At 37.4% G+C, this 16,690-nt stretch overlaps 1 protein-coding gene across 2 annotated transcripts; it reads right to left on the bottom strand.

Moving 5' to 3' along the window:
- Window positions 1-1,454: 1,454 nt before the first annotated feature.
- Window positions 1,455-11,498, bottom strand: LOC104215988 (uncharacterized). 2 transcript variants are annotated; one of them, XM_009765948.2, is made up of 9 exons: window positions 11,201-11,498; window positions 7,539-10,262; window positions 7,291-7,394; window positions 6,947-7,016; window positions 5,072-5,866; window positions 4,412-4,614; window positions 3,081-3,204; window positions 2,444-2,656; window positions 1,455-2,263 (listed from the first exon to the last, which is right to left on the bottom strand). In XM_009765948.2, exons 1-9 carry the CDS (start codon window positions 11,360-11,362, stop codon window positions 2,120-2,122), a joined length of 4,539 nt encoding a protein of 1,512 aa, XP_009764250.1. In that variant the 5' UTR covers window positions 11,363-11,498; the 3' UTR covers window positions 1,455-2,119. The 2 variants fall into 2 exon arrangements, with proteins under 2 accessions (XP_009764250.1, XP_009764257.1); XM_009765955.2 differs by lacking the exon at window positions 11,201-11,498 and having other exon boundaries at window positions 7,539-10,071; window positions 10,149-10,239.
- Between the last annotated feature and the right edge of the window lie 5,192 nt (window positions 11,499-16,690).

A 16,690-nucleotide genomic window follows, 5' to 3' on the forward strand; every position in this document is an offset into this window, starting at 1 on the left:
ATAATAAAATTGATCATAATCTAAAAGTACTAAGTCATGCTAAAATAAGTATGACTAACAAGTACTATTAATTACATGACTAAACACTGAAGAAAAAATAAAAATAGGTTATGCATTTTTATCTAAATAATTACAAAATTAAAAAATAGATATCTTACACATTGATCATTCCTGGTATTGAAAGGAATATCTTTTGTTAGCATTAGTGTTGATTTGATTTTGGTTTGGAGTTTTTTCTAGCATTATTTGAGTTACTAATATTTATGGACTATAAAATTTATTAGAGCATTCAAAAGTTCTAAGTCCAACCTTGAAATAACACGTTAAAAGATAAAACTATGAAAACAGTTTAAGAAATATTTATAAATTACATTACAATAAATATTTTTATATATTAAATATATTTCAAATATAATATCGGATTAATTTAGTTTCAGTTTGACTTTTTTAGTTAAAACCAAAATCAAACCAATTATGATCGGATTTTTTTTCTAATATCAAACCATAGTCAAATTGTTTTTCTTGATTTAGTACGGTTTGTCAATTTTCTTTGTATACCCTATTTGTCGATATGTTCCTTTTACCAAGATTCTAATTTTTTGGCTGAGTTAGGGAATGGTATTATCCTTTTCAAAGTTTTCACTTGTTACTTTTCATAATTGAAATTTGAGCTCGGAACTTTGGCATCACCATTTCATTGACCTTTTCCAATTAATCCAAGCTGTCATCAGGTATAATTCTTTTACTACGTGTCGTTTGTTGGTGCTTCACTTATCTTATATCTTGCAATTGTTATTGTTTTCCTTTCAGATGACTTTTACTTTATCGTATTTTTCTCCAAAACTGTTGTGATTAGATTTTCTTAAGCCGAGTATCTATCGAAAATAATCTTTTTACCTTCATAAGGTAGAGGCAAAATCTACGTACACAATACATTTCTCAGACTCATACTTGTGCTTGTGGTATTAGACTGTATAAGTTGTTGCCATCAGGTTGGAAACAACCAATTTGTTCTCAAAACATTTACTAGTTTTTTTTGGGGGAAGATTTTAACCAATCACAATTCGAACTTAAATTCTTGAATTTTGATTATATTGTAAATGAAAGAAGAGGGAGATTTAAACAATCACTTTGGACTTAATATTTGAACCTTTTAAAGATCCGTTACCACAATGCTCTACAAGAAGCTTAGAGCCTTTGGTGTAGGTCTTGCTTCCATTTTCATTAGCTTTGATTTGCTATTGCATTTTTTGAAGCCTTTTAACGATCTAGTCTTCTAACTTTGATTTCTCATTTAGCATTATTCACAGACATTGACTCTTTATAATGCATCTTAAAATTCTGAAGCAACTGAACGGAAGTGTTTCTGTTCACAAAATATCACCTATTCAAAGTGACTAGCTGCAATAGAAATCATAAACAAACTACACCAACCAACTCACAGAGAGCACATGTAAAGAATGTTAAACCTCGGATAACCGAACTAGGTCTCCATGTTTGTAGATCTCATTTTATTTCGTGTAGAGGTGCTGGAAAGGAAAGCTCACCCAACACCAATGAAGATCAATCAGTGAAAATATACAAAAACTATGACTTCAGAGCTATTGATATACATTTGTACTAACTGTACTACTAAGCAGGTAAGTACTTCAACATATTCGAATTCAATTACTTGTACAAGACATGAATGTACAATATAATCGCCCCGCCTGTATGGTGCCAACCCACCCCCCCTCAAGAACCCAAACAGAAGATGAAAGTGGGGGGCGAAGGAAGGACAAACTTGTCTCTGATGGAAAATCGACATGTATATCCGTAGAGGTTATGATTACCATTGAATCTGACCAAAAGTTGGTGCTGCTTCTCGACGTAAACTGATGCACACATCTGACTGTTCTGGCTGCTTTGAACAGTATTTCCTCTCAGAGTAAATGCTGTTCAAAAGGTTTGAAACTGTGGTAGAGATGTTGGTGAGACATCAACTCAAGAGCTAGGCATATTCAGCAGCTCCAGTTAACAACCAATGTGAACTACAGTAAAAATAAACCTCTACCATTGAAAGCCAAAACTACAATAGAAAATTTAAGACTTGGAATTTTAGTAAGGTGGCACAGGGCTGTCATAGCTGGAAAGTGCCCAAATCACGGCCATGTTGGGTGAGTTTTATTTTTCTTTGACCAACCCATTCTATTCTGTAAGAAAGATCAATATTATGAAGCAGTTGTTTAAATCTGTCCAGTTCATTCGACGCATTGGTGTTCTCCTGCATGAAAGATAATCAAGAAATAAGACAGGACAATGTAGTAGCAGATATATTTTTGGAATTTGACAAAACCAAAGTTGTCTTGCACAAATCATCTTTGGAGCCATAAGAATCTGTGCAAAACAACGCTTATTCAATATAAGAACATCTGGTTATAAGAACTGTCTCAGGAGTGCATACCTTTGGATTAGCTTCTCCATCTTTACCGAATACACTTGCCATTATGCTTGATCTATTAGCATTAGGCAAGAATCCCTCCCAAGGTGGGACAAAAATCAGTTTCGTGCACTGGACATGAACTAGATTCTTGCTCAGTTTCTCCCACCACACAGATCCCGACGAGTAGGACCACCATCTTATCATCATCCCAGTCTCAGAAAAAGCAACTACCCCCTACAAGTAAAACAACATTGTATAAAACTTGTGGACGCAATCTTTCAAAGGTGGTATCATTGTGCACAATCAAGTGGATAATAGACATGCAATGCGAAACGCCTAACATTACACATTTGTTCTGTTTACAGCCCTTCTAATAACTTTAAACTCTACATTGACTCTTGTAGGACCAGGAGAGGAGGGCAACAAGTTAATGAAACAATGAAAATGTCTCTATCTCTAACAAAAGAAGAAAAATCTCTTGTAGTGATTCGGATGCAGCAGTTCTATTAGTAGGGACTGGAATTCCTAATTGGCCATTTGCTAAAGGTACAACGGACAAACCCACTCATGCAACAAAACTTGCACAATAACATTGACAACTTTGCAATGATGAACTTAAAGAGGAAGATCATATGAAACAGTTCATCAGGTATTATACCTCTCCATCCGGTGAAAAGCTAAGTGCTGATATTGCAGTAGTCACAGTCATTCCTGAAGCTCCTCCAAGCAAACTGGGAAATCCTGGAGGTCCACTTGCATCTAAGACTTTTATTTTTGTCATGCTGCATTAGGGTTTAAAACAGAATCAATATTACAAGCAATTAGATGAATAATAGATCTCAAATTACCTAGGTGCTCTCAATCATCAAAAACAGGGCCCCAAAACCCGGATCCTGACAAGGCCAGGAGTGGAGAAAGAACAGATTTACTTTGGTTCATGTTAAAGTCTTTTTTCTTATAATCGAGAAATCGCTGATGGCCAGTGGCGCATAGGTGAAACTTGGGGGATGTTGGCCCCGCCCCTTTACCCTTCTCCAAGTAAATATCAGGCTTTTTTCTGCGGCAGGGTTCGAACCTGTGACATGAGCCTAACCGACGCCTCACGCACTTTGTTAGAGAGAAACCAAGGGAAAGCCTTGAATTGGGATTGCACAGAGCAAAGCCTTGAACTTTTTAAAAGAACTTTGAAAGCCAAAGGAGAAAGTATCAATTACAAAAAGACATGGATTAATTACAAAGCTATAGCTACTTATCTCAAAAAAGGAAGGTTTACAAAGCTACAGTTCAAGAGAATAGAAAACTCTAAAATCGAGTATAGTATGCTTAATATTGACAACCAAGGATACTCAAAAGGAAGAAGAAATATAAATTACAAAAACAGTCCTAAAACAAACAAAAATCTAAATGATGAAAAGTCACCCCAAACAAGCAAGAGCTATCAAACAACCCTAACAGTAAAGGGCAGTTACCAGACTGCTTTTCTTTCTCTTTTTTCTGTTTTTGGACAAATGAGTGTCACCGAACTACAAAGTAGTTATAACTATATTTTCTTCATCGACCCTCTTTTCCTATATCAGTTCTTCCCTTTACAGATTCACATCATTCTCTTAGGAGCAACAGTTGGCAGAAAAACTATTTCCTCTTTTCTTTTTTATGATGAAAGACTATTTTGCATTTCCTCTTATGAATAATCAAAAAGGATGTTGGCATGGTAGCCAAAAAAATTGATTCTGCAGGTTCTTTACTGCATGTATTCTCAGTTGCATGACGAACACAAACAAATAATAATGACAATAATAAGGTCCAATGGAGCAGAATGAAACCTGTAACAATTAGCCTTATTATTATATAGCATATAGTTAAAATTGGTGCTTAATCAAGTTTCTAGTTCTGCATTCCAGCATGTTTGTTACTAAAGATTACTAGAATAAAGAGGGAAAGAAGCTGTTCATATGGCTGCCAGAATATTAAGTTGTATTGTTCACTAACCTTTGCATGTCATATACCCGAATGCTTGCATTGTTAATCTCTCCAATCGCATCTCCAACAGCTAATCGTGTCAATGGATCATTTAGTGCCACCATAGGGAATATGCGTGCAATTTCCTTCAATGCCACCATTGAATTTTGCAAGCAAGTTCTTCGCATGACTAAGTTACCTGGATCCATTGTCTGTAAAATGAAAGTGACCACCTGCAGATCTATCTAGGTGTTAGACATGCTAAATCTGAGAATAGCTTCAGTGCTAGAAGCACAGTTGTCTTCTTATTATGTGGTAAATATCAAATTCACTAAACAGAAAAAGGGAAAGAAAAAAAAGATAACATATGTCTGCAACCCATTTTTTATTTACTACTTCGTATGTGCACATAGCTAAGTCGTCAAGAATCTCAGTTAACAAGTTTTAATAGCTGCAGATTTTGGGGCCTATCAAGTATCATATGGGGACAAGGGTGTGCAGTAGATAAGCAGATATTGACACTAGCATACAGTGGAAAGTGAAAACTCTCACAATATAACGTAAAAGCGCAATAAAAGCACCACATTGTACGATGCTACAGCAGTAACAACTAATATCAACTAATACATCAAGTTAGTACTTTATCTCAAAATCCACTCAGTTTAGCAATCAAGAAGTAGCTGAACAAACCTTATCAAGATATTGAACTAAGTTTCTTGGAGAACCACGTGCAACCCTAACTATAGTCATGAGGGATACCACATGAACAGGTGAATCAGAGGCAGTTGACCAGATCTGGCTTTCTATGACATTCAGAAAGGCCAATACGTCAGCCATTGCTAAACTTGGAAGAAGAATTCCAACCAAAGTATCACGAATCATAACAGATGTAGATGGATTCTTGGAAGGTGTATTAGCGGATGAACCACTGACACACTCAATTTGGAAGAATATGTCCCCGATCAGGCGCGGTATTTCAGAACCAATGCTTGCCTTCCATGTGCTTTCCATCCCTTCTGCTAGAATTTCTGCGGCAGTAGAGCTATATTTCTCATTCATCGCCATAACCAACTTCACCAATGGATTAACAGCCAAGACAACAAGATTTGGTTTCACAAGGCTAGGATACCAAACAGCCAATGCAGCAGCAACAATGATATGGGATGTCATTGCATCTTGGCTCGTTCCCCCAACACAAGAAATCCAATCTTGCATTTCAAATGATTCTAGCCATGATCTTATTTCAGATTGTTCATCCTCAGAGTTCCCTTCGGTGACAATTTGACTGTCATCCTTCAAGCAGTTGGTGGGTTCTTCTGTGGAGACTGCATCATGGTTTCCAGTTGGTGATACTCCATTCTCTTTATCTCTTGTATTATCCCGACGTAGTGGAGATGGTATAGCCCGTGAAGCAGCACAATGAAATAAGGAACGTGCTGCCATCTTAACATGCTCAGCCTCGTCTTGCCAAAAGCTCACCAAAAGCTTCAAAACAGAGATTTCAAACCATTAAGAAATAGCTTTGCCAAGATCTATTAGTTAAACACTACAAATCCTAAAGAATCAATGTATCAAACTGTTGCAACAAGTAGAGAAAATAACACCACCCGTGTGGCATGAGTTATAGCGACAATGTATTTGAGAAGTTCCCAGAGCTAGGCAGATAGATAGACTATTTTCCTGCTGTTAAGGGAGAGCAAGAAAGAAAATCAAATGTTTGTTTTTTAACCAGCGCCCTCTTTTGGGTATGCAGGTACTAAGAGTCCTCTCACTACACCAGCAGACATCATCTTGCCGGTATCAACAAAGAGGAAGAAAGAATCAAATGGTTTTTTTTTGTGGGGGCTAACTAGTAGAGTTTTGGAGGGTTTTGCTATTAGTATGGTGTATCACATCCGACTCATAAAACCTTCTCGCAGCACTGCTTTACTGATGCATGGTAGCGTAGCATATGTAGGAGTACATACATTGTCGAAGGTGAAGTTGCTTACAACCAAGAAATATAATTTTGTATCAGTCATCAGCCTTGAATAAAGAACCTTGCAATTACAAATGCAAGGCCCAGACAAGCTTTCCATTATATTTTCTTTCTATTACTTAGGCAAATTCAAAGGGACCTGCCTCATAAATCAGGCAGACTTTCAGATGGACTTCACTTACACTAAAATTATGAGTTGCTCATAGAATTAACGAAAATCCAAATGGAGTATAAAAATGAGTGGTGCAGAAGAAAGAATTATAAAAACGGAGTCTGACGGCATCTCTTGCCTCTCATGGAAGGTATTCAGCTATCTGAACTACTTATTAGATAAGGGCAGCAGAATCGTTATGCACACACAAACACACACAACAAAATAAAGAACCTAACATCAAGGTAATCATTTATCTTCACTTGTACCTCAAGAAGGAAAAAAGAATCTTGATTATATTTTGATCTTAAAAAAAGAATCTTGACTATATCCGCCTCCAAAATCGAGTTCATCAGGAATCTTGACCCGCCCCCTCCCCCAACCCCACCAAAAAAAGAAAAGAAAAAAAAGAAGCGCTATTCAGATGATTTGTTACCTGAAGCAGGGGAGGCTTTATATCAGAAACTTTCTCAGCAAAGCTCCGCATGTAAAATGCTGACAAAGAACTAGAAAAGACAAATAACACAATGACAGGAGTGTTATAAGAGTTCGGAGGCAAATGAGGCTTCTAACAATGAAATGCCAGATGACACTGCATCTATGTAATGCAGACAGACAGTAGATCGAGTTTGACATGGCGTTTCTCTAAAACATGTTGCATAAACCCGGTAAGGACACAACAAATGGTAAGAAAAGTTGCAGATGTGAGTGTCTTTTACTTTTTGATGATGGGAGCAATGACATATAGTAGCCAGAAAGTATGCCACAGCAATATCATACCTGCTGGCTGCCTGAAAGGAATGTGACAAGCTAATCATATGTTGGGCAAGGGACACCATCGTTAGAGATCTCATTGCACAGTACTCTGATGATGATTTCCAAAGCTGTATGTCAATTTAATTTCTTAGAGGCAAAGAAGTGAGGAGAAATGCTCTTTTTCTTTCTCTTGGGGAGGGGGGAGGGAAATTGGTAAATGAGAAGAAATGTCAAGCAAAAGCTAGGTAAACTCTAGTTAATTATCAGCGTACCTCCAGAGTTGACGTGTAATCAGGAAAAGTCAGAGTCAAGGACCCCCGATCCCCCAAGAGACCAGAAGCTACGAGAAGATTCTGTGGTCTTTTTAGCTTCATTTCAGTGACTAGCAATTTATCGAGTTCAGGGTCCACATTCCACAAGTGCAAAATAGACAAGCTAAACTGAAGCAGGCATTGTTCAAGCAAGAACATCCATTCAGGACCTCTTGCAGCTTCATTGGAGGTACCACCAATTTCATCATTGATTCTCTCATCACTGGAACTAGGGACTCCATTTTCCTGATCCCTGAAATCACTCCTCTTAATGGGAGACTCAACCCTTATTTCTTTCACTTGGTTTTTACCAGGATTGGAACTCTCTGCTCTATAGTACTCATGTGTCTGACATAGAGACATCAAGGACGTTAGATCAAAAGACAGAGCGGCAACTCCAGGAAAAGGACAAGAGCCTCTAACAGGCTGTTTTCTGCTTTGCAAGGCAAACAATGCAGATTGATTAGATCCCGTAGTACTTCCAGACACGCTTGTACTAACAGATATATTTGATAAAGAAGTACCCTTTCCCAGAGTTTGTGAATGAGATGGTGGATACTTGGTTTCTTCACTAATAGGAAAAAGCAATGAGGAAGCCGAAGTATTTCCACTTATCCTACTGCCATGAGGGAGATCTCTGTCAATTCCTATGCAGAAATGTTCAAACATTGAGAGAGCAGCAGCTCCGCGAAGGACCCGCTCACGAGCACCTGATTTTACATCCCAAATGAACAAAACATCTGCATCAGATGTTCCTGTTTGGTTTGGACACAGACATGCTATGTATCCTCTTCTACTATCCCACACAACTTTTGCGGGATAATATGGGTGGCCAGGGAACATTCGCTCTACACGCACGGTATCAAGTGAAGAAAGGGCAACACATGAGTCTTCCCCAACAGAGAGGAAGCAATTAGTCCATGGACATTCTGTTTGAGATGGAGGAAGAATTATTTGGCGAACTGGAGCAACATGTTGGTGCATTACAATCATGGGACTGCTAGAGTCAAGATCCCATACACGGACAGTACAATCCATACTTCCTGAGAGTAGAACATAACTGTAGCTACCTCCTTGACATCTAATCAGCACTCGCTGTGCAGCCAAACACAGTACAGCGCCTGTATGCCCCAAGAGATAATGTTGAGTGGCATGTGCTTTTGACTCAGGATATGGATTTTGACCAGGACAATCTAATCCTTCAAAGAACATATCAAATCGAACAACTTTTATATCACCGTTATAGAACCCATATACAATAGCCAAAGGCACATATTCTTCAGAAATAACCATTGAAGAAGACACTAGCTCTTTTCTTTCATAAGTTCCATTTTTAGTGATGTTTGATATCCTTTCATCAATAGCTTTAGAACAAGTACCAGCATCTTGGGAGGAAGTTATTTTGGCCTTCTCACCTGCTGTGTGTATATCAACAGCCTGCCCAACAATCTCATTTTCAGAGGCATACTGGTTATGAGTCCAATCATCAAATATTCTACCTTCACCTAAAAGTCTGCATTCTTGACAATTTATCTCATTTTTGTCCTGCAGCTTAGGCAGTACCCAACATGTCAGACGAGGTTTCCAAATCAATAATTCGTTGATAGGAAAAGAAATTGATTCAATGCGAAAAAGAAAGCTGTTCAGTTGCACAAAGGAGATAGAGAAGCTCATGCCAGACTCCTGACAAATGACAGGGATAGCTGCAAAAGGCTCATACTTGAAGATATTACTTGAGTAACATATCCTGTATACTATGGCCTCACCTTTACCATTCCATACAGCAAATTTTTCAATGAATGTGGCATCTGAATCTTCAGAATCAAGCAGATCGTTATCATCTCCAACAAACATGCCACCAATGACGTGCGACTTGCCTTCAATAGAGAGCAGATCATCTGAGAAAGATATCTCTCCCACGACACTTCTATCCTCTACTTGACTAAATATGCAGCATGTACCATATACAAAAGCTAAAATGGGCCCACGATTTGCAAAGGCCACCAGAAGTCCCCTGTCATTTGACCCATTTACCCAATTCATTTTGCCTGCATCAAACAAGCTACTCTTGGAGGTCATGCTTTCTGTGCTTGAATCACACTCCTTCAATATTGGTATACACTGTGCCTTACCAAAAGAATCAACCATCATCACTGACTCCGTCAATACATCTCCAAAGGACGAAATTACAGCCACAGATTTCAAAGGCCCAATGGATAAGCTCCCATGAAAAACTGTTTGGACGATACCAAGAGTATACGTATCAACAATAACAACTGTGCACTTTACCGGTTTAGCATGTTGTGAGTCTCTATCTGCTATTGCTTCACCCTTCTCAATAGAAACAGGCGAGTGATGATCGGATAAATGAACATGATCAAAGGAACAACAAGCTATACATACATATCTACGATTTTCGGGAAATGGTCGAATTAGGTATGGTGTCCCCACCCAGGGAGGCATTTTCCTTCTACGTCTGCATTGTCCACTGGCTCTGCTCCAAATGCACAACACACCATCAGTGCATGCACTTAATAATGCACCACAGTTAGATGAGTTAGAAGTTGATACCGCATTATTTGAATCGTCTAATTTCCCATCTCCCGAAACTGTAGTAGGAACACAAATCCCTAGATCGGCGATCGGAGCAACATGACCACAAAGCATGGCAACCGGTGTGATTTCCTGAGCCAAAAAAGAAATAAGAAAAAAAGAAGAGCTTATAAACTTAAACCATAACAAACACTACAACTAAGAAAAGATTATCACAATGATTTACTCCCACAATCCAAATTTGCTCATCTCTTTTCACTTACAAGCTCAATCAGATATTCCTTCATTTTCTTGAAAATAATGCAGATATAATGAGTTGGCAAGAAACGTCCTATATCGTACAATGTTCAAAATAACAGCATAATAATCAAAAGATCTCTTGGTTTAGCTCAAGGAAGCAAACTGTTAGTTTAATTTCTTGTAATAAAATATAGATATTTAAACAATTACTGGAGAAGTACTATAAGTTGCAATGTTCAGAAAGAATATGTTAAAATCACAAAGCTAAAATGGACCTACATTAATTCATTTTCCAAAATAAAATTTAGCTATTCAAAAACTACCCAATCAAGGGCGGATGTACAGTATAGGCTATGGGTTCAGCCACTGTATAGATGTTAAGAAATCTAATAAATATGTATAAATATTAAATTTCGAACCCAGTAAGTCAAATCGTCAGTAGTTCGGTAGCATCCCGAACCAATAAAGTTTCCCAATCAGCCTCTGACACTAATAGTAACGTAAGTTGCAATGTCCAGAAAGAATATGCTAAAAAATTCTCAATCAAAGATCTTTTTTCTTTAACTTACGGAAGCAAAATGGCACATCGCGCACAAGTGGTAATTAGCAACAGATGTAGCGTAGAGTATATCACAATTAGCTAATAACAAATACTGCTTCGTAATTGAACATAAATGTGATTTCAGTCGATAAAGCGTAAAGAAGATCGTAATTAGCTACGTCGTAATTGAGTTGAAATACGAGCAATAGATTTAAAAAATGCTAGATTTGAGGTATTGGCTACAGTTGGGAATACCTGAGAATTTAAAGGAGGCGGAAGTGATTTTTACCTGATTGGAGGTTGAGGAGGAGGAAGAGAGATTCCACCAGATGATGGAGCCATCGGAACCGCCGGTGTAGAGAGTGGGCGGATTGTTGAGTGCCGCGACGGCGGTGACTTTGTGAACCGGCGGTGAACCGGACCATATACACGCTATGGATTTACACTTCATCGACTGAATGTTCTGTAATTGAGGCTACACAATGTTTTAATTAGATTTTGGGTTTTGCAGAAAATGCGAGCGTATGATACCGATTGTAATTGTAATTAAATTAAAAAAGAATATCACCCTCAAATTAACCTCAGAACTTTTTACAATGGTCAACTATTGTTCTAATAAAAAGAACCTTTAATTCTTAGCAAAATTTTGGTTGGGCATTATTGGATAGTCCAGGGGGCAAAATGTCTTAATTGGACTCATAGACGATTTTTAATTCAATTAGTTCTTCTGTTGATCACACACACTGATTCATTTTCCTCCTCTTATTTTAAGGAAAAAATTGTGTTTACTGTTCGATAGTGAAATTATAATTGAAGAATTTTGAGGTGATTGAGAGTTCGTTTAACCTTATATTTGTTTGATTGTAGTTTATATTTGTTTGCTTGTAATTGAAATGTGCGCACAAGCTGATTCGGAGATTGAATTGATTTATAAAGAAAATAAAATTAAACTTTAAATTTTATCTAATTTAGAAATCCGATAGTGCCAACAAATAGTGTACTAACACTGTAACACATTTTGACCTGGGTAAATTCATTTTATTATGAGACAACTTCATATTTTAAAGATAAGTTCATTATTGACAGGCAAACCGTCCACAAACTTGTCCTCTATCTACTGACTGCAGGGAATTCGGATCCCTGGTCACTAATGGCCGGAAGCCTTCTCTGTCATTATTTCCAAATGAATCTGAAGTTGAAAACAGAGTTAATTTTAATGAAATAAATTTTTGAAAAAGTTTTTACATAATTGCTCTGTGTATGTGATCATGAACACGCACGAAGAACATTAATAATGTCGCGGGGCTTCTGATTAGGCTCACTCAAGCTCAACCCATAATGGGGTAATCAAATATGCTCAATTACGCTCAACCCATCTATGCATGTTAGCACAAGCAAACATGGGGTAGTTAACCCTGGCCACGCGGCACTCACGCTCGGAGAGGTTAGCTACTTTTTTCATTCTTTTTTTTTCGTCAACAGACGAAATTATATTATATTAAAGCTGAGTGGCAAGGAGCATCGGGTATGCTTTGCAGATTATTACAAAAAGAAGTATTGTCCTGGCCATTAGAATGGTCCCTAGGAGGTGCTACACTATTACAGCCACTGTCATGTTCAATAAGACGAAAATACAATGTGTTTGCTGATGTACACATTGTTTTGTTTCGTAAGTAGATAATGCCTCGGTCGTCCATCAGTTGTTGGTTCAAAAAGGTTGGTGGTTGGTGGAGAACAAGAGTCTGCTCAGTTGAGTTTTGTGTGGCTCCATATTGTGCAAGTGCATCTGCAACACGATTCTGCTCCCTGTATGTGTGTGCGATACACAGATTACCCAGTTGACGTAGCAAGTACCTACGTTCCAGCAGCAATGATGAGTAGTGCAAATTATGGTTGTTCAACATAAATATTACCTCTATGGAATCCACGTTGATTTCTAATGGGATGAAGTGATAATGCCATGCTAATTGCAGTTCTTGTATTAGTGCACATAATTCCATGTATATGGACTTGCCTGTGGGTCTTTTGCCCATAAATCCAAGTATCTAGCTACCAGAATCGCTTCTAAAAAGTCCACCTATTCCATTTTTGGGGGTCTTCCTTTAGACGATCCGTTAGTATTTAGTTTAATAGCCTCATTTGTTGGTGGACGTCGTTTTACCTACATAGGTGTGGTGATTATTGCTTGTGTTTTTTCCTGGATAATATAGTAGTATTTAGCTGTTTGTGATATGTATTTTTTTGATGAATGTTCGGGGTGTGTGGTTGGCGCTCCATATATGCCATGTTGTATATAGAATTAATAATCGTAGTGGTAGATTGAGTGGTAGAGTATAGGTTGTATGGACGAGTGATTGAATGTTTTTAATAGGGTGAGCATTTGATATATTTATGTGGTTTATAGCATTTGTTAGGCCCAATTGGGCCCATATTCGTTGAACGTTTGGGCACTGGAAGAATAGACGATTGATTGTTCCATCACTTTTATAGGCAAATTGTACAAAGGTTAGAAGCGATGATATGTAATAAAAAGGAGTGGCAGTGGGTAGCCATTGGTGAGAAATTAACCACAGAAAACGAATTATTGTAGGTGGTAGTTTTAATTTCCAGATCTAAGTTGATGAGTAGTTATTATGTGTGCAAGCTAACTCTTTATAAAGAGATTTTACTGTAAAATATCCTGAAGAGGTAAGTCCCCATATTATTTGGTCGAAAGATTGTAGGTTAATTAGGGGTGGTACATATATTTGACGAATTAAGGTGAGAGTTTCTATAGGTAGGCCGAACGACAAATTTGTAATGTTGATTATATTGTTGGTTATATATTGACTGACTTAGGAACCATCTTCATTATTTAGTAGTAGACCTTCAATAACATTTCTAAGCGTGATGTTTCGTCCTAGCCAAGGTTAATTCCAAAAGTTAATAAGTTGACTCGTAGCAATGTGCCAAACAATTCCTATTTGGCAAAATTTCCAACCGAATTGGATGACGTAACGACCCGGCCAATTGTTTTGAGAATTTAAGCTCCGTTCGGTGGCGTAAGGTCTTAAACAGCATCATATTATATGTATCAACTTGCTTGTATGATTGAATTCAGTTACTGGATGATTCGGAGTCGAATTGGAAGAAAGATCCTAAATTTTGGAAACTTAAGCGATGAGAATTTGACTGAAATTTGACTTGTGTGTAAACGGCTCCGGAATGTGTTTTGGACGGTCTTAACAGCTTCTTATGGTGATTTTGAATTTAGGCGTGCGCTCGAATTTGGATTTGGAGATCCGTAGCGTAAATTGAAGCATTTCGGCGAAAGTTGGAAAAGTTGAAGTTTGGAAGATGGAGAGTGTGAGCACGTGATTTTTGCCTCACACGAATTACTCCAAAAGAATTCCCAAAATTAGGTCTTTTCTTTAATTATGTGTTATTTTAGGAATTATTGTGTGATTTTCCTGATTGTTTGCATATGTTTGTGTGCATGTTTAATTCTATTAACGCATTAAAAATACAAAAATATAGCATCTGCATTTAGAATTTGATTTTTACATTTTTTGGAATTAATTAATAATTAAGTGTTTACAAAAATAAAAAATTCAAAAAAAAAACATATTTTTGTATAATTTTTGTGATTTTCTTTTAATTTAGTATTTAATTATTTATGATAATTATTTAGAGTTAATTAATATTTTTTTAAGCTAATTTGGGTTTTTATAATTTCAATTTAGGATTTTTAGTTTTAATTTTTGAAAAAGGGGAAGGAAAGAAAAGGAAAAAAAGATAACTAAAGAGAAGTTTTGGTTTTGGGCCATTTGCTTTAAACCAAAACAGGCCCAAAACATTTTCCTTGATAAATCGTCCAAACTGGCCCAAAAACACGTCCAAAACCCGGTCCAGGAGGCCCCTCGCCCAGACTATTGAAACGACGTAGTATGGGAGAAAAACTACGTCGTTTCAGTGTCAACAAATCCCAACACTGTCTCCCACTTAACCAAAAGATGCTGTTTAAACGGCCTTTGATTTGAGCCGTTCATTCCCCCATATCCAACAGCTTAGAACCTCACCCACAACCTGACTCGTCCACTCAATGCCCAGTCCGTCCCAACACCCACTTAGTCAAAACGACCCCATTTGTGATTAGTGATTCAATCGGAGCCGTTGGATTCCAATTATCCAACGGCCCAAATTAAATCGCTAATATAATATACCCAAACCCTTACCCCTACCCCAAACCAAACCCCCTACCTCTTCATCTCTCACCATCTCTCAGAGACCCCCTTGTTAGCCCCGCCTGCCGAAAATCGCCTACGGCGACGTCCGACGTCCAAACACTACCAAATTTACACCCTTGATTCCTCTCCACCTCCCTATTCCAAATCCCAAACTATTTTCCTCGAATCTCATCCAAACCCTTCGAATATTAGTTCAAAATTCGACCCCGAACCTTAACTTACCCAATCACCCCCAAACTAACACCCCTTGACCACCACAACTCCCCCTTCCCTAATCCATAGCCAGCTTCCTTCGAATATGGCCCAATCTACTCGAATCTTAAAAACAAGGGTTCGAGTCTTAAAAGCCAAAATCCAAAAAAATTGATGCTCCAGTTCCTCATAGGTTTAGGACCGATTTTATCACAAAATAAGGTTATTCACTTGTTCTTGACAAAGAAAAAGTGATTGACCTTATTTGGTGATTTAAATCAGAGGGTCAGTTACAAGGTCAATTCGAGCAGGTGAGTTCTTTCCTGTTTTTTTTTTGTTAAATTTTATTCTGATTGTCCATCTCTTCCTCGTTTCTTTTATTTTCTATGGTTGAATTCAGTTGAAATTCGACCATATCCGCGGTTCAGAATGTGTTCTATTGTTTCATTTGCTTTGTGAATAGGTTCTTTGTTTCATTAATTGTGTTTTCAATGTGTTTAAATTTCTAGAGTCACATCTTAGTCAATGTAATTGGCATTTATTTGAAAATTCAGGCAGTTTCTTGTTCAATTGTGTAAATAATCAATTTGATTACTGTAAGTTAATCCTCAAAAACTATTCAAGTTGTCACCTAACTTGAGAAGCTTCTAAATGGGTGGTAGGGTAGAAATTGCATTACTGAATTAATTAAAAGCACTAAACTAGTGGATAATTAAGAAATAAAAAGTGGAACTGATAGTGGTGAATGCACTAAGTTGAACGCTTATAAATAGATACTGAGTTCATACACAAGGAGGAGGAGAACATATTCTGAAAATACTGAAAAATACATATTTTTAAGAGCTAAGAAGTGAGGAAAATCAGAACGGCTGAAAAACTTTAGAAAAAAAAACACTGTTTCATTGAGTCCTTTGGTGACTTCTGAAATTTTCTGAGTGTTGAAAAATTCCTGGTTAAATGACAGTTGAAATGGATTAAGATCAATTCTGGTTTGAGGTTTTCTAGTTCACTATTTAGACTGAAATTGTTTGCTGGGATATCTTACTTCATTTTCTGGTTTGAGCTGGTCTAACTAGTTGATTCTGCTATCCTGCTGTTTCCGGCTGATATCTCATTTTGTTGGTTTTTGTTTGCTCAATATCAGGTACCTCCCTTAGCTTTTGATTAAGGAATGATTCCTGGAGATGTAATTTGGTTGGAGTTTAGTTAAATGAAGACTACATTCAAGTTGATGTCCCTGTTGCTTTACTATTTTTTTGGTCATATTCTGTACTTAGGCTTTGAATTATAGACATTAATTAGTCTTTCTTTTCTGAAACTGTGTGTGTAAGAGTAACTCATAGAGTATTTCGCATGTGTAT

The sequence above is a fragment of the Nicotiana sylvestris genome, chromosome 8, assembly GCF_000393655.2.
Source record: "Nicotiana sylvestris chromosome 8, ASM39365v2, whole genome shotgun sequence".
Lineage (NCBI taxonomy): Eukaryota > Viridiplantae > Streptophyta > Magnoliopsida > Solanales > Solanaceae > Nicotiana > Nicotiana sylvestris.

Bases quoted from the DNA above. Each gene is read 5' to 3' on its own strand.
- LOC104215988 (XM_009765948.2), bottom strand. From the start codon at position 11,362: ATGAAGTGTAAATCCATAGCGTGTATATGGTCCGGTTCACCGCCGGTT. The intron at 4,615-5,071 runs GTTTGTTCAGCT...ATAGATCTGCAG, and splicing joins TAGTTCAATATCTTGATAAG to GTGGTCACTTTCATTTTACA. The intron at 2,264-2,443 runs GTATGCACTCCT...TCTTTCATGCAG, and splicing joins ATGGAGAAGCTAATCCAAAG to GAGAACACCAATGCGTCGAA.